Below are 20,011 nucleotides of genomic sequence, written 5' to 3'. Positions count from 1 at the left end.
GAAGTGCTCAGCATCAGAATCTTATTGCCCTGTACAGAGTGAGGGGGGTTTTGGGAGGAGATTAGGAGGTTATTTCCTGGGGGGCTTTCCTTATAACCCCCTGGCTACTTTGGGGAATAAAGGAATGATGGTGCCAGGCTGGCGAGGTGGCACAACACTAGCACATCACGCAGTGCAGGTCTGTATGTGCAGGCTTTGCCTTTCCTCCTGCGGGCTTTGAGCAGGGATCAGGGGTGCTCTTGCTTGGGGAGGGAGCAGCCTGTCCTGAAAGGGAGCAGAAATCTGTTGGAATAACAATTCGGATTAACCAGTTGCCAAGTAAAATCTCAGCCCCGTACAGGGCTGAGTGGGATTTATCCTGCTCGCCCCCGCAGAGCTTTCCCGCGTGCCGGGGTTGCAGGGCGAATGTCTTAGCGTTTGGCAGAAATCATGTGCAGAGCACACGCACACCTTGGTGCGATCCAAGCTCCCCACTGATCCATGCTTGCATCCTGACTCCGTGGGGCAGGAGGTGGTTGGGATGCCCCTGGGCTGCCAGCCCTGTCCTCAGGCAGCGGCTGCCGCTCGGCACCGCCGAGGTCGAGCCTGGTGCGGGAACCGGCGCTTGCCGCGGGCGCTGGCCAGGGGTGAGCTGGAAGTGGTGATGAAAGGGAGTTCTCTTCATTCCCCGCTCAACGCCTGGCCCTCTGGAGAAGAGAGATCTTGTTCCATGGGAGCCTTGCGGAGCCCAGGGCTCAGATCTCTTCCATAGCGGCTCCGAGCATCGCTGGAGGTGCACATCCCGCTCGGCTGGAGCGGGGAATGAGAGACCTGCCTGTGTCCGGGAGGGAGGAGGCTTGCACAGCGTAAAGAATTGGCTGCCGCTGAGTAACTTTTCCTTTTCCCTCCCTCTTTAGGAGCAGTAGAACAAGGTCCTCGTGGCAATTTTATTTGGGGGTTGTTTTTTGTTTTGTTTTCTTTTTCCTTGGAATCATTGTGGAAGAAAAACCTTTTTGTAACAGAGGTTTCTAGATTTGCAGCCTTTTGATGAAGACTTTTCCGTCTGTGAAACACTAGTGGTAGGATAACCTATACTGAACTTCGCTAAGGAATCAGGAGCAATTTAGTCACGTACTAAACTCATGGACGCGCTGGTCATTTTTGTTTCCAAATTTGTTTTAAAGAGAGAAATCATGAGAATCAATAATAATAATAATAATAAACCTCCGGGATCCTTTTTGGAGAGAAGCCAGAGAATTTGCCGGCACCAAAACGCACCCCAGAGCTGTGACATTTCAACACGTTGGGTTATTTTTGTGTGTGTGTGCTCTTATTTTGGGGGGGGGGGGTATTTCCCCCTCTTCCTTTTTCATTCTCAATCTTTTCTGTTCTGACAGAAAGTGGCTTGGAAGTCTTAGGTGGTATGTAACAAATCCTAAAAAAAAAAAACAGGAAAAAAGAAAAAAAAAAAAGAGAAAAAAAAAAGGTTTTAAACAGTATTTAAATATTCTTAAATATGTAAATTCCTGAAATGTTTTACTTCTAATTCCATGTTCTTTGGCTGTCTTTTTGATTTTTATTGCATTATTTTTTAAGGACTATGTATTGTAATTAATGATGTGAATTCTGTATTGAGACAGGGACCGTTTCGCTGTCAGGCAAGTGAGGGGCTGGGAAGGGGGGGGGGTACCCACACGTTTTGTAGGGTTTGTATAATTTCTAAGAGTCTAAAGGGGTAATATAAAGCGGTGTTGATTTTGTAGCAGTCCCGTTCCTCCCTCCCGTTGCATTTCTGGATCTAAGACCTCCAAGCTTGGTTTAAAAAATAATAATAATAATAATAAAAAAAAAAGAAAATAAATTAAAAAAAAAAGAATTTAAAAAAAAATAAAACTTTCCTCTATGCTCAGAAATATAAATACTGTTATTTTTAATATTAAAATGAATCTGCTATTAGTACCTTTAACAAACACTGTGGAACGCGGAGATTAAAAAAGAAACCATATAAAAGGTAGTAACTATTTTTTAATTCCAAGGTGGTTTTGTTTTGGGGGTTGGTTTTTTTGTTGGGTTTTGTTTTTTGTTTTTTTTTTGGCTTTTTGTTTTTCAGTTCTTTTAAATATTTTCTTATCTAATATTTGTCAGATTACCTAGAGAAGAAATGAATCTAGTATTAACCACAGTACGCGCTGAGTACTTTTGATTTAATAAAAGGGATAATATGATTTTTCTGATGTTTACTGTAGTGTTTCTTGTACAGATAACAGTGTATTTTTAAAGGAGAAACGGAATCGAAGCTATTATTTTCTTGCCTTTCTCATTGCCCCGCGGGACATTCCGTTTTGCAATGTACTGAAGTTACCCCTCTTGGGTTCTTTCCTTCTGTTTTCTGGTTTCCTTATGCTTGAAATGTCTAACTATACAAAAAAAAACCCAACCAACTGCAATTGGGTAACGTCGAGCATGGTGTTTAAACACAAAACGTGTTCTTTTTATTTGACTGACAGTTGCATTTTACACTCTATATAATAAAATCTCCACAAGGTGTCTTGTGGCTCAAGTTATCTCCGGTCTGGTTGCCTCGCTTTACTCCCCACGGCCCTCGAGCCTTGGTGCTCGGTGAAGTCGGCTCGAGCCTCGGCTCTGGTGAGGCTCCATCAGTGTCACATCCGAGCATCTCTGGGTACCATCACAGTGAGGTGCTGTGATTGCAGCTGTTAAAGAGCTGGTTTAATCAGGGGCTGGTTGCTGTAACGGAGGTTTTATTGCTTGTTGAGGAGGTGGCAGCACCGGGTTTTAATGCCCTGAACCTGTTGCTCTTCCCTAACTTTGAGGCTGGATCCATTCAGGATTCACCTTCCACGCTGCACACAGTGGGGGACCTGGCTCTGGCCATCCCCATCCATTTGATCGTGTTACGGAGCAGTAACTTTTACTTATGACCAAGTTTGGCCAGGACTCCAGCAATCCCTTTGTTATAAAATACAAGTTTTATGCTCTTCCAACCTAAACCAGCCCCATCCACTGCTCCCAGCCGGCTGTAGGGGCTTCCAGATGGGGGGAGGGAGGAAAGAAGATCCCATCTGCAAAGCAGGGAGCGGGAGGCATGTTGAGAGCCGGAAGAAAAGGAGATGTAGCATCTCTAAATATACCTCCAGAGAATCAAGAGAGACATTGAAAGATGGGATAGTAAAAGCCACTTGGAAAGAAGGGAGAGGGGGGAAAAAATGGCTGGAGGAGGGCATAAAGGCTGCTGATGGGAATTGGGAGTGGGCATTACCGAGAAGACTTCCTTCTAATTCATCTTCCAAGCTCTGTGCCAAAACAGCATTTGGCATGGTTCACAGGGAGCAATTGTGTGATAATGAACCCTAAGGTGTCCCTTAATTGAAGACTGAGGATTACAGATTGTGCCCATGGTCGTAAATGGCGCAGGATGGTGGGAGGATGCATTTTCTTAAATGTAGCTGTAAGTACAGATGAGAGAGGCTCCCCAGTGAAATACCCGCCCGATGAATTATGGAAATATCTCTTTCTGATGCAAGCTTTTATCGAGGGGGTGGGGAGGCCAAAGAAATAGTTTGCAAGGCTTTGAAACTGGGCCTGTCATTAGGATGGTGCCGGCAAAGCTGAGGTTTCAGCAGCACTCTGCTGCCCTGGCAGCCCAAAGGGCTTGAAACCAGCCCAAGTTCTGCAGTTTGTTGTTCCATTACTGCTGCCTGCTCGGGGCAGAGGGGCTGCAGGCGTTCAGCCTCTTTCTGTTGGGCTGGAGAGGAGGTAAAGAGAGGTTTGGGCATCTCACAGGGACTGGTGGCCTCTGGGTTCCTCCAGATGCTGCTGCCTTCTTGCCCTGGGGGCTGCTGTGATGGCCAATCCCACCCCATGGCACCTCGTGTCTTGCTCAGGGGGTCTCTGGCAGCTCCTCATTGCACAGCTCAGAAGCTGCTGTGGTGCCTTCAAGCCACATCCGTGGTCTCCAAGAGAGGAACTGAGTGTCCTGCTCAAGTTTAATCCCCCAGTGAAGTGGGTCAAGCATCGGCTGCATGAGGGCCTGTGACGGGGGGGGTTTGTCTGCCCCTTGGGCAGGAGCTGGGCGCTGCAAGGAGCAGGTCCTCAAGGAGCCATGTAGGAGGATGGTGGTGGGGACAGCACAGCCCTTTCCCACTGCAGGGACCAGCACGGGGCCGTGCCTGGGTGTTAAACCCAGGGGACCGCAAGATGCTCCCGCAAAGGAGACCTTCAGCTTGGGGAACGCTCTGCCTTCGGATCACAGCACCCAGGGATGGAGGGACCATGCTTAAAGGCCACCCCAGGTGAGTCCCTGTGCATTGGTGCAGCAGCTCTTCAGGCACAGAGAGGCCTCTTACTGAATAGAAGCTTCCTGTGCTCCTTCTGTCCCAGCAGCAGCCTCCCAAAGCACATCACTGATGATGGGCTCACGATGACCCCGGTGCTCTCCTGTGCTCTGTATTGGGTGTGCCTGAGCAGGCAAAGGCTCTTTTGGGAGCAAAAGGGAGACTTTAAGGCATCTGAAAGATCTAAAAAGAGCCTTCAGATCGCCTAAAATACTTCCTTTAATGTTGCATGATTTGAGAGCGAGCTGCGTCATGGACGTTGCAGGTTAAACCGAGACGGGGATTGAAGGAGACGAGCAGGCACGAGGCTGTGGGGTTGGGATCTTTCCCTCCCCAAGTATTAAATATTTAATTGCATTGAAGCAACGGTGTAGTTACAGTAAATCTGGGGGTGATGGCGGCGTGGGCATGGGGAGAACGAACACAGGGTGTTTTAACACGAAGCGTCTTGACGCGATGGGGATGCTGGCGAGGTCCCACTTGGTTCATCTCGCCCTTGAGGGGATACTGGGGGCTGTTGGTCCTTACAGGTTGTGGTGCAGGTGAGGAGTTGAGGTCTCACAGGGACCTGTGCAGGTGAAGGCATTGGTGTACCCTTTAGCAGGGTTTTATTCCACATAAGGAGCTGTTGAGCCTTTATTTGGCTGGCTTGGAGGGGGTTCCCCTGGGTTTGCAGTGAGGTGCAGGGTGCCCATCGCAGAGGGGGCATTTCTCTGAGCTCCTAGGGTTGGGAAGCACACAAAGGGGATTCTCCGTGACTTTTCATGCTGGAAATCAGCAGAAACTGGAGCTGTGCGATGTGAAGATGAAACAGCCACGGCTCCTGCTCTGTTGGTGAGAGGAGATGGCAGCCCCAGAGCGAGTGGGCACTGAGCCTTTGCCCTTGTCCCAGCAGCACCTCGGTGGGTGCTGGGGATGGAGGGGGGGTCATGGGAAGGGATGAGGACCCTGGGACAAGGGGGACCGGGCAGCAGGTGCCCAGATCCCCCCCCCCCCTTTGTCTGGAGCACCAGGTTCCAGGCAGGTGACCCAAAAGAGCATCTTGGTGTTGATGTGGGACCCAGGTTCCACACCCCCCATCTCCCCCCAGTTTAACTTCCCACCCTGCCCCTCATCATTGAAGAAATCCCATTTCAAGGCTATGAAGCAGCCTCCGATGTTCACAGGGGCCGGTGGCTCCCTTTAATCCCGGCCGGGTGCAGGTGCCGCGGTGCCAGGGGATTCGATGGTCCCTTCCCTTTGTGGGAGCCATCACTCGCCGCCGGCCGAGCCCCGGTGAGCAGCACCGGTACCAGGGCTCCTTGTTGGGCCATTCACCTGCTGTGGAGTCACTGCATGGGGACACAGGAGCTGCTGGGGAGAACAGGGCTGGGAAGGAGCAGGAGCTGCAGGAGGCTTGTCTAAGAGTGGAGATGAGGAACAATTCCTTCCCCAAAGGGTGCTCAGGCATTGGAGCAGGGCAGTGCTGGCGTTACCATCCCTGCAAGTGTTCACAAACGGCCTGCCCCAGGTGCTGGAACACTCCAGGCTGGTGTCTTGGTACAGTCACCGGGGTGGATTTCAGTGCAGCGGCACAGGCTGGTGCTTCAGGAGGGGTTACAGTGGGATGCAGAAGAGATGGTGCTGGGATGTGACTGTGCCGGCCGCAGGTCACTGCCCGAGGGGAGGAAAAGGTGCAGGGATTTTCCTGCTTCTGCATCCAAATGGGGCTGAAAGGCCCTTGTGGGGCTGTTTCACACTCGGTGCTTCCCAGCAGCTCAGCAAGGGCCTTGTGATGCTGGCATCCAACCGCCCTGTGCCTCAGCACAACGCATGGCCAAGGAGTTACACCACAACCGTGTTCCTTTCCGTGCCCCATGAAGCAGTCGGATGCAGCCGGGAATGTCGTTTCTTTGCCTCCCATTTGCTGTTGTGGCACCCTCGCCAAAACAACCCTGGAAATGCTGCTGAAAGGAAAGGAAAAACAGGCAAGAAATGAACGGAGGGGAGAGCTCTCAGCATCCCTGATCGGCTCCGCGGCCTCCCGCAGAGAGAAATGGAGGCAAATAATGCCCTAAAGCTCCTTTCCCATCAGTGCAATCAGCCCGCCCGGTTCGCATGGGCTGCAGCGTTCCGTGCTGGAGGGTCATGGCTCCACCGCCCCAAACCCTTGCCCAGGGTCACCCTGAGCCCTCCCGCTGCTCCTGGCCCCTCGGAGGGCAGCAGGGATGGGCAGCACGGCACAGGGCTGTGGTCTGGAGGAGATGCGGGTCTGTTCGGCTCCATCCCGTGGATGTGACACCTTGGGGATGGCCCCTCTCCGTTATGCCCCTGGGGAGGTGGTAGCGCATCCTCTCTGCCATCCACCCGCATTGGGACAGGGAGGGGGGATGCTGAGGGCTGCCCTGGCACAAGGGGTGCTCCCATGGGACTCTCCTTGGTACCCCAGGGCAGCTATGGCACATGATGAATGGGGCAGCGGGGCTGTGTGTGCCCCACAGGGGTAGGTGGAGGTGCAGAGCAGGGGGTCTCACCCTATAGGGGGACATGGGGATGGGCAAGGGGCAGCCACGCCAGCCCCCCCAACCGAGGCTCATCCCGAGCATCGCCTCATCCCAAGCATCACCTCATCCCCCCCACGGCTCCTGCTGCGGGCGGTGGGAGCGCTCCCGGCCGCAGGTAACATTTGGGCACATTCCCATAACCGAGTGCTGCCAACTGGTGCAGCAGCAGGGCCAGAGCCCCCTCTCCAGCGCTGCTGTTTGCTTTGCAGCCTCCTTAGCCCCTATTGAGGCTTTTCAGCTCTGGCCCCTTCAGAGGGTTTAAGTAGGTAAAACCTGAGGAAGAGGCTATTTTCCTCCCTCCCTTTTGAGCCCTGCCTTGTGCCCAAAAGGCCCCCTTGTTTCACGCGTGCCAGTCACCTGGCTGGGCCCCCAGCCTCTTTCTCTCCCAGCCTCCCTTTTCTTTCTCCTTTCTCTCTTTTGACTTTTCCAGGAGCCCTCGCTCTCCAAACGAGCTTCAGATTGGATCCAGATTGAGGTCCCTTTGTCTTTCAAGGGTTGTACTAAGCTAATTAAATGTGATCCCAACAAATAAACGCAGATCTCCCCATTACATTCAGGCCTGCCTTTCAGGCAGCACCGGGCGGCCCCTCGCCCCCGCCCGCTGCGCACAGGGTCCCCCTCATTGAGTCCTGGCCATTGAAAGCACTGCCAGGATTTCTTTTGTGCCGGGGGTCTCCGAGCCCTTTTTCCATCAGAAAAGACCCCCAAACAGCAGCTCGGCCTTTGTGAGTTCGCAAGCAAACGCCAAAGAAAAGCCCCCTGAATGCTTTAATAAATGACACATTTAGCAACTTCGGAGGCGCCTGGCTCCTGCGGCAGCCGCAGGGGTGCAATGATCCCTCCTGCCCCTCCTTCCCTCCGGCTCCCGGGGCATTTGCAGCCCGTGGAGGTGAGGGGGATGCGGCCAAAGCAGTGACCGGCCCCGCTCCGGGCCTGGCTGTCGCCGCCGTCCTCCTCTCCCGCGGAGCTCGGCGGGCAGTACGGGGCAGGTGATGGGGTCGTCCTCGCCGCACTGCTCCGGCCGCGGGTACCAGGGCCCGGGGCAGCGGGCAGGGCGCAGAGGGGCGGCCGGGGACGGGGAGGTTTTGAACTCAGACCCCGTCTGTGCCTTCGCCTGGTGTTAGCGCTGGCAAATCCAAACCCGTGTTTAATGACACGCAACCCCCCCCTCCTCATCGGGGGCTGCGCTGGACTTTTCTCAGCTCAACTAATATCTTTTTAATGACTTTGGGAGGGGGCAGAGCCCGGCTCTGCCCTAGAGCCTGGATTGCTCCAAACAGATGTTGGGGCAGAGGGAGGGGGGATGCTCTTCCCTGCCAGGGACTTTCTTCTGGAGTTCAAACGAGAGGGGAGCTTTCAATCACCGCTAAAAATGTATTTCTCCCCATTGAACAATGGGCTCCTTTCTGCGCCCGGGGGACTCGGCTGCGATCGCGTTTCTGCTGCGGGGAGATGAAACCTACGGGTTTAGGGCAGGAAAACTCAGCTTCGAAAAGGGCTCTTCCTTGCGCCGGTTATTTCGCAGCTCCGCATACCGCCCGCCTTCACCCCCCCCAGTCCATCTCCCCCCCCCCCCCCCCAAATGATAAATTAAAAGAGCGCAATAACGAAGAATTAACATTGATTCCGCGGCCGGAGCCGTTCCCCGCCGCGCTCGGGAGCCGCCGCAGCGTTCTGCGGTAGAACCGGGCAGGGGGAGAGGAGCGAGCATCCCTCGGCCCGGGGCAGCGGCGGCCCCACAAGAGTTAAATTTTAAAGCAAATCAAATTCCCATTGGCCACTGTATATTATCTCAGCAGTCTTCATTTGATACCTCTTTAATACAGAAAGGAGCTTTTCAAGCCCCTTTTCTCTCTTTTCTCCCCGCCGCTCTTTAAGAGCAATAAATGTTCGACTGCAATAACTATAAATCAATCTCCGCTCTGTTCAAATCCTATTCATGCGAAGGGCTGGAAGAGGGGCGAGAGCTCCCCCCCTTACCCCCCGCCCCCCAAAAAGCAGCTGCTGGGCTCTAATCTCCTTTCTTGCACTGTCATTCACCCTCATTTTTCCTCCATCACCCCATCCCTGCAATCTTTTCTTGTTTTGCTTTTCTTTTCTCTCTTTGCTGCATTATGATCCCATGTCTCCCCTCATCAGACCCCAACCTTGTCCAGATCCTGACCATCCCCTTGTAGGCTGTGAAAGAAAAGAAGAGTCCATGGATGTCAAATTGGTCTCAAAAAGACCATGAAAGATTGATTTGCTCCACTTTTCTTCTGCCTGACATTATTTCTGAGGGTCCTGAATGGGAAACCAGAAAGTCTGGGACTGGAATAAAGATGTTCTCTCTGTAAGGGGGAGACGGGGGGGAAAAAATGCCCATTTACTCCTGGCCCATCAACCCTGCAAAACAGAGCAAAAGAAAAGAGGACTGTGGCTATTCAAAGTCAGACCAATATGTACACCTCCCAACAATATGCCAATATACTGAGGGCTTCTCTATTAACACCCATGAATATTAAAGTGCTCACTAAACGCTCAGAAGGAACTTTGGGAATATACACATGAAAATACAAGCAGCATTGTGCGGGGCTCAGAACAATGGGGCGGCGATAATGGCCCTTCTCTATTAACAGCCATGAATATTAAACTTGTTTCCTCTTAAATGTTAAAAAGGAGGGATAGCTGCGATATTAAAAAAAAGAGAGGGATGAGGAGGGGGCACACCAAAGCACCTTCCTAGGACCGGGAAGAAGCTTTGGGAAACAGCTGGGGATATTTAAAACCACGCGGAAAATGGAAGGGTTTTTCTTTCCCATCTTTTCTGCCATCACCCCCCTCCCGCATCCCCGCATCCCCGCATCCCCCGCAGCCGGGCCGAGCTGCAGCGCAGCCCCGCAGGGGTTTTAAGGGCATCTATTATATTTTTTGTCCCGGGATAACTTGAGGGAGGGGGGGAAATCCTTAAGGAAAAAGGCAACGCGAGGGATCGGCTGCTCGGCGGCCGCAGGAAGCGCTGGCTGCGGGAGCTTTCCACCTGATGCGTTCTATTTAGCGAAGCTGCGATGTTCGCACGCGGCTGGCGGCTCCCGTAGCCAAAATCCAGCGAAATAAACCCAAATAAACTCCTCTCTTAATGCACATTAAACCCCAAAGCAAGCCCGGCAGGTTGTTAACCTCCCCTTTCCAGGGGAGGGCTGCCTGTCTCCGGGCAAACACGCTCCGTAACCGCAGGTTTAGGTTGATTCCTGCCATTTGCCCCTCTTCTTGATTGGGCTAATAGAAATAATTGCACCTGGGCTGTAACATCATTTTCGCCTGACAAGGGGAGAAGCTGCCCGACAGCCTCACCCGATAAATACCCACCGGGGCCGTGGGGTTAGAGGGATTGGATTGTGCCAGTTTCTTGCCCCGGCCCGGTTCGGCCCCGCGGGGCTACAGTTGCAGGAGCCGACTTTGAGAGCTTGAGGAATTTGGGGACCCATCCTTCTTTCCTCCCCCCCGAGCTCAGCCCTTTACAGCCCCTCGTCCCCATGAAAATCAAAAGAACAAGGCTAAGGAGAGGGCTCTAAGCTCCGACACAGCAGGATTGGGTTTAAATCCAGCAAAGATTAACCCTTTGCTGAGTTGAAAGCTGCGGGCCCTAAGCGGGGGAGAGTACTGAGTTTTGGGGGGCCATTCTAATGTCACCTTCCCGGGGAGCAGGGTTGGCCGGGGAATGGTTTTGGGTGCGGGAATGAGGGTGCTGTGGTGGCAAAGCCCCGGAGATGCTCAGGATACTGTTGTCGTTGTGGGGAAGTGGAGGATCCACTCTTGCCCCTTCCACCCGTAGGCACAGTTCGCGGTCGTTCCCACCTTCCCTGGGTAAATGCAACGGGGATGCGGGATTCGGAACGGGCCGGGCTGGAGGCTGCATCCGGGAGAGCCCGGCCCCGGTTGCATGCGGGAAACAGCCCCGAGGGTGCGTCCCCTCTCACTCTGTGCTTGGGGACCCTCCCTAGGATTTGGGGGGCAGCGCCGGCCCCTCCCGCTGTCTCCGGTACCGACGCTTCGGCTCGGGGATGCGGGGTGCAGTGGGGATCCGCGGCGGCTCAGGGCTCACCGGGGGAACTCGGGTCCGTTCTCCCGGGGCCGCGGGGGCCCGAAGCCGCTGAGCAGGGCTGGGAGACGGCCCCGGCTCCTCTGATTTCGTTGTGATGCGCAGCGGCCCCAAAGCGCCGCGTTTCACCCCAAAAAACGAGCGCAGGGACCGGGTGGGGAGCGGGGCCGGGCCGGAGGGCGCGCCCCGTCTGTGGGGCACCGGGGGGCTCATTGCTGCCCATTTCGTTGCCTTTTCGCCGTTCCCGGAGGGTGGCCGGGGGGCAGGTGCCCGGGTTTGCGTTTGCCTGGGCCAGGGGGGTGCGAGGGGCCGAAGCGGTGCGTGTGTACATGTGTGTATATACGTGTGTATATATATGTATATACGTGTGTATGTGTGTGCATGCGTGTGTGCTCGCCGTGTCCCTCCCTCCAGCCACCCCACCCCCGGGGAGGGGAGGGAAAAGAAGAAGGGGAGGGGGGGGCTCCGACGGCTCGCCTCGCTCCGGCAGCCCCAGTCTCTCCGCCAACGTCAGGGAGGTCATTAATAACCAATTAGGAGGGTCAATGAAGCTCATATATAGCCGGGCGGGAGCCACCGAGCCGCACGGAGCCCGGCCCGCCGCCTGCGCCCCGCCGAGCCCGGCCCGCCCGCCGCTGCCTCGCCCCCATGATGGGCTCGGTGCTCCCCGCCGAAGCGCTGGTGCTCAAGCCCGGGCTGAAGCCGCAGGGGCTCTCGCTGGCAGAGGTGATCACCTCCGACATCCTGCACAGCTTCCTCTACGGCCGCTGGAGAAACGTCCTGGGCGAGCAGCTCTTCGAGGAGAAGAGCAGCCCCAAGACCGCCTTCACTGCTGAGGTCCTGGCTCAGTCCTTCTCCGGAGGTGAGTGCACACCCCACACACACACACACACCCGGACCCTCCGGACCCCCTTCCTCATCCTCGGGACGGGCCCCCCCAGTGCCCGGCGGCGGGACGTGGCTGCCGGCGCCCGGCTCTCCCCAGCCGTGTAATAGCAGTTGACTGGGGAAGAAGGGCTTTAAATTCATTTGGTTAACTTGGGCTTGACCTGAGAAAGTTCCCACTTAAACCGCGGGCTGGGGGGAGCCGGGGGGGGACGACCCGTATTCAGCCGCCCGGGACAATATCTTTTCTCTCGCCCCGGCACCGCCGGGGCGTCCCGGCTCCCTTTTCCCCCTCTCGGATTTTCTGTTCCTCTCTTAATTTACCATGAAGGCTAATTCCATTTCCATTCACTATATGTCAACCATCTCATCTCCCCATTTTGTAAGAGGAATTCCTGGGCCCTTTTAAACAAGCCCTTGCGCCATTCAGGCACAATGTACCGCTACAGCATTCCTAAAGGACTAATGAATTTAGAATTAGCAATTTCTTTCTAGTTGAGTTTAATGAATGCAGATCACTTTAACAGCATGACAAATTGCTGGATGGGGCGAAATAGACACCATTTAACCTCCTTTCTCAGCCCCGTTCCCTCGCCCGGCCGGGGCTGCTTTTCCCAGGTATCTCCTCAATGCCCCGGGGGGAACCTTGTACCGCTTTGTAGGAGCCCGGTTGGGCGTTTCAAAGGCTCAGCCCCGGGATTTGGGTCCCCTCTGTCCCCTCCTCGGGCTTCCCCGCGGTGGGGTGGGCAGGGGGTGAATGGAAGGAGGGCGGCAGGTCCCGGTCCGAGCCCCCTTGCCGCTGCCCGCAGAGGTGCAGAAGCTGTCCAGCCTGGTGCTGCCGTCGGAAGTGATCATCGCCCAGAGCTCCATCCCCGGGGAAGGGCTCGGCATCTTCTCCAAGACCTGGATCAAGGCTGGCACCGAGATGGGACCGTTCACGGGCAGGGTCATCTCGCCCGAGCATGTGGACCTGTGCAAGAACAACAACCTCATGTGGGAGGTAACGACATCCCCAGTATCCCCAGCCCCGGGGAGCAGCAGGGATGTGGTGCCGGGGCCCACGGGCTTTGCCCTGTGCTTGTGTGCTGTCAGGCACCCTCCCTGTGCCTCCCCGCCCGTGCGAAGGGCTGGCTTCCTCCAGGGAAGGTGGGGTTGGGAGACCCAAGGCCTTCTTCATCCAGCTCTTGGACGAGCCCTGAAAGGCTGCTGCTCATGTCCCGTGCAGCAGGATCACACCCTGTCCTTCCCCGTGCACAGCGCATGAAAACAGCTCTGCCTTGTCCCCTGCTTTGTCCCAGCCCCGGGGCTCTTAACCTCAAATGAAGCCATGGGGTTCTGAGCTGCCAGGACATCATGCTGGGTTGATACCCAGCGGGTAGAGGTTTTTTTTCCTCTAGTTATATTTGTTTCACTCGGTGTTAGACTTGCACTTCTTAATGATTATTATAAATTTATGCCTAATAGAAACTTGCCTCACCTTTCCTACCATGTTCCAAAGCTTCTTCCCCTGAGGTCCAGGTCTGGCAGGCACCATTCCAGGGATACTCTGGCTCCCATGGGCAGCAGCAGGGTGTTGCCCCCCCTTCTGCAAAGGGGCATTGAGGCCGGGAGCTGCGTTATCCCCGTGGGCATGGGCTGGTAGGGCCAGCTGCGCCTGCAAAGCAGAAGCAGAGCTCCTTTCTTCAGTTCCCATGCGGCTGTGTGGTCCAGCACCATGAGCAGGAAGGGTTTGGCAATTTCCTGGCTGCTGGAGGGGTCTCAGCGCTGATGCTGTGCTGGCTTTGAGCTTGTCCCTGTCCACCCAGGGATGTTATCCCAGGTGCAGGAGGTGATGAGGTTCATTCCACTGTGGCAGCATTGCTACCAAATGTTCTTTTCCCTTCCCAGGTCTTCAATGAAGATGGCACTGTGCGGTACTTCATCGATGCCAGCCAGGAGGACCACCGCAGCTGGATGACCTACATCAAATGTGCGCGGAATGAGCAGGAGCAGAACCTGGAGGTGGTCCAGATTGGGAACAGCATCTTCTACAAGGCTATTGAGGTAAGCGGGGCAAGGAGCAGCAGCAGCAGCAGGGGACCCCACAGACCCTCCCTTTTCCTTTTGGGCTGCTGCTGTGTGTCTGTGGGAGCACAGGGCAGCTTTGCCGTAGCCGGCACCCAGACCCCCTGGCACAGGCGGGCCCTGCAGGGAACAGCCATTGCATGAGCTTCAGGGAACAGCAAAGGACCCTTCTCTCTGTCCCCTTTCAGTGGGTTCATGGGATGATGTGTGCTGAGCAGAGGGAGAGCAAACAACACCAAGCTTGTTTTGGGGTGTAAAGCATAAGAGCCGGAATCCTGGCCCAGGAGGGGATTTGGTCAGGAAAGGGGCGTTGATGTCCTCTTGATTTTTGTGCAGAACCCTCTTCTCTGCAGCAGGGCAAGTATGGGGAGTCCTGTGCCCCTGCAAAGCTTTTGCCCAGGGTCATAAGCAACTCTGTCTGTAAACAGCAGAATCAGGCCTTTGGGAGCCAGGCAGGGAGTGGTGCTGGTACCCCCATGCCTTGGGCTACCCACAGTGGGGCTGTGGAGAACGGACCGACTCTGCCTGACTCATCCATGTGCTCCTGTATCAAGTGCTGGCAGAGGCATGGGGACAGGCACTGGCTCCCAGAGCGCAGGTTGTCATGCTGTGGGATTAAAGGTGGAGGTACCCACAGCTCCCTACGGGAGATGTTGGGATAGAGATGGGAGCCTGGCTCCCTAGCTTTATTGATGCCACCTACGTACAAGTCACGCAGCACCAGTGGTGTGACAGTGGGGACCAGCCCTGCTTGTGTTGAGTGTTCCCGTAACCCGGTGGTAGCTCGGGGAGGTGTCACAAGAGGGAACATCTCCCAGCACTGTGGGACTGTTTCTGGTATTGGGTCCATACCTGCATGGGCTGCTGCCCTGCCTGCAGCTGGGAGAGGCTCTTGGCTAGGAAAGAGTGCAGGTGCCACTGGTTCTTTGGAAGGGCAGCTCCTGGGATCAGCCTGGGCTCCTAGGCTGTCTTACAGAGGAGTGGATGCTCAAACGCTCCTCAGCACAGGACCATGGCCCAATCCTGAACTGAGATAGCATCAGCGCTGGGTGTGGGATTGGTGCAGCAGGATGGGAAAAGCATATTGGGTGGCTGAGAACAGGTATTGTGCTGGGGAAAGTCCCATATGCCTCTCGGTTCTGCCACCTTTCCCCGCACAGCGCTCAAGCAAAAGCGCCAAGCGCTCCTGTGCTGCTCTCCCCATCCTGAACAACCCTCCATAGGCTTCAACTGTGCCCAGTTTTGAGACCTGATGCTCCCCTGGGCAGCTGTACAATAGTGACAGCAGCTTAATTGCTTCTTATTACTGTTCCTATTCTGCAAAGAAGTAAAATAATTCCACGTGGCCATGGTGTAATTCAGCCATGTATCTCACAGCCTGTGTGAACATGGATGACGGGGCAGATGAGCTGATATCTGGGGAAGTGCATGTAGAGGCCCTCTTATAATCATGGTCAGTTTGCAGGCTTGTTCCCAGGGCTGAAGCAGTGAGCGCCAGAGCAGGACAAGTTTAATTCTCTTTGTCATGAGCAGATATGTTGAGAGTGGTGAACCCCAAGTGATGGGGAGAACTAGGTGTGGGGATGAAGGGTGCCTGTGGCATGGTGCTCCTGCTCCCACTGCCACCAGGTCAGCACAAGAGGAGCAGAAGGGCTGAGGCTTTACGTGTTTGACTGCAAGAAAGGGAAGCAAGGAGTGTTTGAGGAGCTGGGTCACAGCCAGGCATGACGGGCTGAGGATCTGCATCTTCTGTGGGCTCTCTATTCACCCCTCTACAGCACACATGTGCATGCACACACACATGCGGTCCAAAACCACTTGTTCCAACTCATTGGAGTTTGTGCACCCAATAAGAAAAGGAAAAGGAGAGGATTTTCCTTTTGTGCTTCTCTCTCCATTTGTTAATCCCCTAATGTGGAGTTGCGGGCACACAGATATCTGTACCTCGGGCCTCAGCAGCCCCTGTTGTCACCCGTTTTCCTGCCTTGTCACTTCTCTCACCACAAACCCTGAACCGAGAGCACAGCATCACCCTGAGACCAGCCAGAACTGCTCAGTCTTGGGCAGGGGATGCAGTGACCTGAACCTGGGGGTGCTGTGCATGGGCACTGTCACCCTCCATCCCCTGCCAGCCATGAGGGGCTTACTGATCTCCTTATCCCCTCCCCATGCAAAGCTTCCTGCTTGCTGCATCCCCTTCCTAGTGGGCACCATGAGCTGGGCCCATCGCTCTGTACCCACCTCTGCTGCACCATCACTGCAGTGCAATATGCCTTAGGGTCTCTTTCTCATCTACCCTCCACAAAATCAGGTTTATTTTATGCCTTTTTTTGCCATTTGTCTTTAATATTTCCATGTGTTTTTTTCTGTTCCTGCCCTCAACAATTCCAAGCTTCTGCTGCTGGAAAATAAAATGAGAGCAGCAAGTTTTAGCCTTTGGTCTGAAGGCCACGAGATTCCTGCCAGGGCAGTTTAAATTGCTTTGGGGCATAAGCACACGTGTGCTCACCTCCTGCTGGTGCTCCAGCAGGATAAAACCTGCACACACATGTATGCACCCCTGTAATGTGGTGTGTCCTTTCAGCAATCTTTTATTCTCTTTGCTTCTATTAAAAATAACTCATTTTCTGCTAAAAGAAAATGAAACTGCACCAATTTGGGATGCAAGATGATATAGCCTTTCCCGTATACCTACTCTGCAGCCCCAGTGAGGTCTTTAAGCAGATGGGCACTTAAGCATATGAAGTCAAATTCCTGCTTTCGGGTGCTTAAAATTAGGCACATTATCAGTCTTTGAGTGATGCAACTCGTGAGCTGTGTTTCATGTGGATGATGCTTTTCTTGGTCTACTTGCGTATGGAAAGCTGTTATCTGAAATGCAGGAGTCTCCCATTTCTAAATTACGTTCTTAATGCCAGGGACCTGCAAGGGGAAAATGCATATATTTTGTAAAGTGATGTTATTAGTGTTGCCTGAACCGGTGTCGGAGCACCCAGCTTCCCAGTCATGGCCGCTTCATGCGGGGAGGCTTGAACGGCGTTTTCAGGCTGGTTGCTCCAGCTGCCCCAGCAGTGCAGAACGTAACGGGAATAACAGAGGAATGAGAAGTGCCATCATTTCAGGAAAACTGGAGCATGGGTGGTGCACAGACCTTTTCCTGGCCCTATAGATCTTGGGCTGTTGCAGGCACCGTGGCTTTGGTGTGGGTTGTGGGCAGCATCTCACACCTGTACTACGCTCTCCCATACCAGTCCCTGATCCCTGGGCTGATGAGCCCTTTGCTGGCTCCTTGCTTTGGTCTGTCGCTTGTGCATCCACGCAGTTCGTGGGCCCACAAATGGTTTATTTCTCTATGTCTCTGAGAGCTGCAGGGACCCCAGCTCCACCTGTGTGCTCTGTAGCTGCTTATTTGCTGTCATGTTTGTGGCCCAGCCTGGGGGAGAGCCCGGTGCAGGTTTGTGCCGGCAGTGGATGATGCTGAGCTGTGGCATTGCCTCCAGTGCTGCAGCGTGGGCTGTGCTGAGTACTGGGGACTTGCTGGCAGGTCCCAGACGGCAGCAGGGCCTCGCAGGATATGGGCTATAGCCAGGGTAGGTCTGAAGTGACCGTTCAAGGGTGTTCATCTCTGCTCATCGCTGCTCCCAACATGCCATCTCTATTTCTTTTTATAGATGATTCCTCCAGACCAAGAGCTGCTGGTCTGGTATGGGAACTCCCATAACACTTTCCTGGGCATCCCAGGTGTGCCAGGGCTGGAAGAGGAGCAGAAGAAGAACAAGCATGGTAGGTAACATTGGAAACAGCCTTGGGTGCAGCATCTCTGCCTGTTCTGCATCAACCATGTCCACAGTTCTGAGGCCACAGGGTGGGCATGGGGCAGGTGTATCCCAGAGGATATGTCAGATTCTGAAGGGAACTGGGGATGACATAGGGACTATGAGACAGATCCATACAGCTTGAGTGGACCCCCAGTAATTCTGGGGGTTGCCCATGGCTGCTGTTAGTGCTGTGGTTGACTGCCTGACACAGCTGGGTGGGGAAAACTGCTTTTTGTGCCCCTCTACGGGGCCACATGTTGGCTTCAGTGTTTCCCCCTCACCTAAATTCGCATGAGCCCATTCCCAGCTCTAGTCCCATCCTGAAGGCCCAGGAACCAGCCTGTGACCCCAAAGGGAGCCAGTGAGGGGGCTCAGGGTGGTTATTTAGGACTGCCCCATTGGGGTTCAGGCTGTGCCCTGGAGCAGCTCCTGACGGTCCCTATTGTCCCCAGAGGACTTCCACGCGGTGGAGACGGGGGCCAGCACGACGGGGCGCATGCGCTGCGTCATCTGCCACCGCGGCTTCAACTCCCGCAGCAACCTGCGCTCCCACATGCGCATCCACACGCTGGACAAGCCCTTCGTGTGCCGCTTCTGCAACCGCCGCTTCAGCCAGTCCTCCACCCTCCGCAACCACGTCCGCTTGCACACCGGCGAGCGGCCCTACAAGTGCCAGGTTTGCCAAAGTGCCTATTCCCAGCTTGCCGGGCTGCGGGCGCACCAGAAGAGCGCTCGCCATCGGCCCCCCAACGCCTCCCTGCAGGCTCACTCGCCGGCACTGCCCGTGCCCCATCCTGCTTCTCTGGCCCATCACATCCCCACCATGGTGCTGTGAAGCCCTCAGCGCGGCAGCGGGTTTTGGGACAGCAAAGACCGGTGCTGAGGCATGCAGTGGACTAGGGGTGGTTGACCCGTGGCAGAGCTGGGGGGCAGAGGCAGGGCTGCTTTTTGTGTTGGTGGGGTTTTGGAGCATTGCTGTTTGTGTGGGGTATGGTAGGGGGGGTGGTGAAGGACCCCCCCCAGCTCTGAGCCGCACCATGCAGGATGCTCCCTGGGGAGATGCGGTGTAGGATGGGTGCTGCTGGTCCCTGGGGTGAGCAGGGGGACAAGGGCCACAGCTGGATGGTGTGTGTGGATGTGCTGGTGCACTGGGGCAACCTAAAAGCTTCCTGGTGAGTCCTGCCTGGGTGTGACACATAACCTGATAGAAGGAAAAGCTGCTCTTATCCCTTCTCCTGTGCTCCAGCAAGTGTCCAGCTCATGCATATCCCACTGAAAGACTGTCACAGCCCTATTCGTGCCTGTTTGGCTCCGGTGGCTCTTTCCAAGCGACCCATTTCCCTCCTCATTGAGCAAAGGGTTGCGTTTGCCCCCACCCTTGCCTGCCCTCCTCCAGCCCTGAGCCGTGCACTGGGGGTTTGCCAGACCCCACGGAGCGATGCCATGGGCAGAGGGGAGGGGGGGGGGGGGGGACAGGCCATGTTCCACAGGGATGCTCCCCGCTGGAAGTGCCCATCTACGGGCAGGTTTTGTGGGGTCTGATCCCCGGAACGCTTCGGCTGCTCCTTCTGCTGCCCTCCGGGGACAGAGGAAACCGGTCCCTGGGCCAGCTCTGTCCCCAAGGACAACTCCAAGCGCCCTCTGGAGTCCTGCCATAGGCGAGAGGGGAGGGCTGTGTATCATAGAGCTCGACAGAAGCTATTCTAATCTTAATTCTAAGTCTAAGGTGTATAAAGTTCTCACTAAACGGTGTTTTGACTTCCCGAGAAGAACAAGTGTCACTTTAACCGTGTAAATATTTATGTAAACATTATTTACAGAACTTTGATATTCTATATTATTTGATTGTATATGTACACAGTGTAAATACATTTGTACCTCTCTCTTGTATTCTAAATAAAAACTACTTGGAACATTTATCGTTTAGAAGAGGGGACAGTATGGAGAGCTTTATTTGGTTAAGGGGGGGGGGGGGATGTAGTGGTTGGAATGAGTGGAGATTTCAACTAAATAAGAGGTGAATTAGGAGATGTAGCATCATTTGTTGGAGCGAATAGTGCAGTTGGGAAGAGGAAAGACCCGTTTCAGGTATGAAAGAGAAGAGGTGGGTGCTGGCTGCAAGCAGGTACCAGTGTGAGGTCTGGTACCTCCCTGTGCCCACATGTATGCTCTATCCGAAGCAACAGCTATTGAGATCCTTCAATATCTTCCATGAATTAATGGTCATATTCCAGCTGTGATGGGCTACACACACAAGTCCCGCTTGGAGGAATAGTCTGATTTTTG

At 54.6% G+C, this 20,011-nt stretch overlaps 2 protein-coding genes across 5 annotated transcripts in view; both read left to right on the top strand.

Moving 5' to 3' along the window:
• FUBP3 (far upstream element binding protein 3) overlaps positions 1 to 1,817 on the top strand; it is a 37,414-nt gene extending 35,597 nt beyond the window's left edge. For all 4 annotated transcript variants that reach the window (XM_061476738.1, XM_061476737.1, XM_061476740.1 and 1 more), the window contains exon 18: positions 897 to 1,817. In XM_061476738.1, the coding sequence (XP_061332722.1) occupies positions 897 to 905 (9 nt within the window). In that variant the 3' untranslated portion in view covers positions 906 to 1,817. The remainder of the gene's footprint in view (positions 1 to 896) is intronic.
• A 9,489-nt stretch (positions 1,818 to 11,306) lies between these two features.
• On the top strand, positions 11,307 to 18,641 carry PRDM12 (PR/SET domain 12). The gene is made up of 5 exons (XM_061476670.1): positions 11,307 to 11,820; positions 12,653 to 12,843; positions 13,731 to 13,886; positions 17,579 to 17,690; positions 18,178 to 18,641. Exons 1-5 carry the CDS (start codon positions 11,607 to 11,609, stop codon positions 18,558 to 18,560), a joined length of 1,056 nt encoding a protein of 351 aa, XP_061332654.1. The 5' UTR covers positions 11,307 to 11,606; the 3' UTR covers positions 18,561 to 18,641.
• The last annotated feature ends 1,370 nt before the right edge of the window (positions 18,642 to 20,011 follow it).

Source organism: Pezoporus flaviventris, unplaced genomic scaffold, assembly GCF_033815535.1.
Source record: "Pezoporus flaviventris isolate CSIRO_AGI_PZ_B2104156 unplaced genomic scaffold, CSIRO_AGI_Pfla_v1 ptg000097l, whole genome shotgun sequence".
In the NCBI taxonomy this organism is placed as follows: Eukaryota; Metazoa; Chordata; class Aves; order Psittaciformes; family Psittacidae; genus Pezoporus; species Pezoporus flaviventris.
The sequence above is the reverse complement of the archived record's forward strand: the minus strand, read 5'-3'. Positions and strand labels throughout refer to the sequence as shown.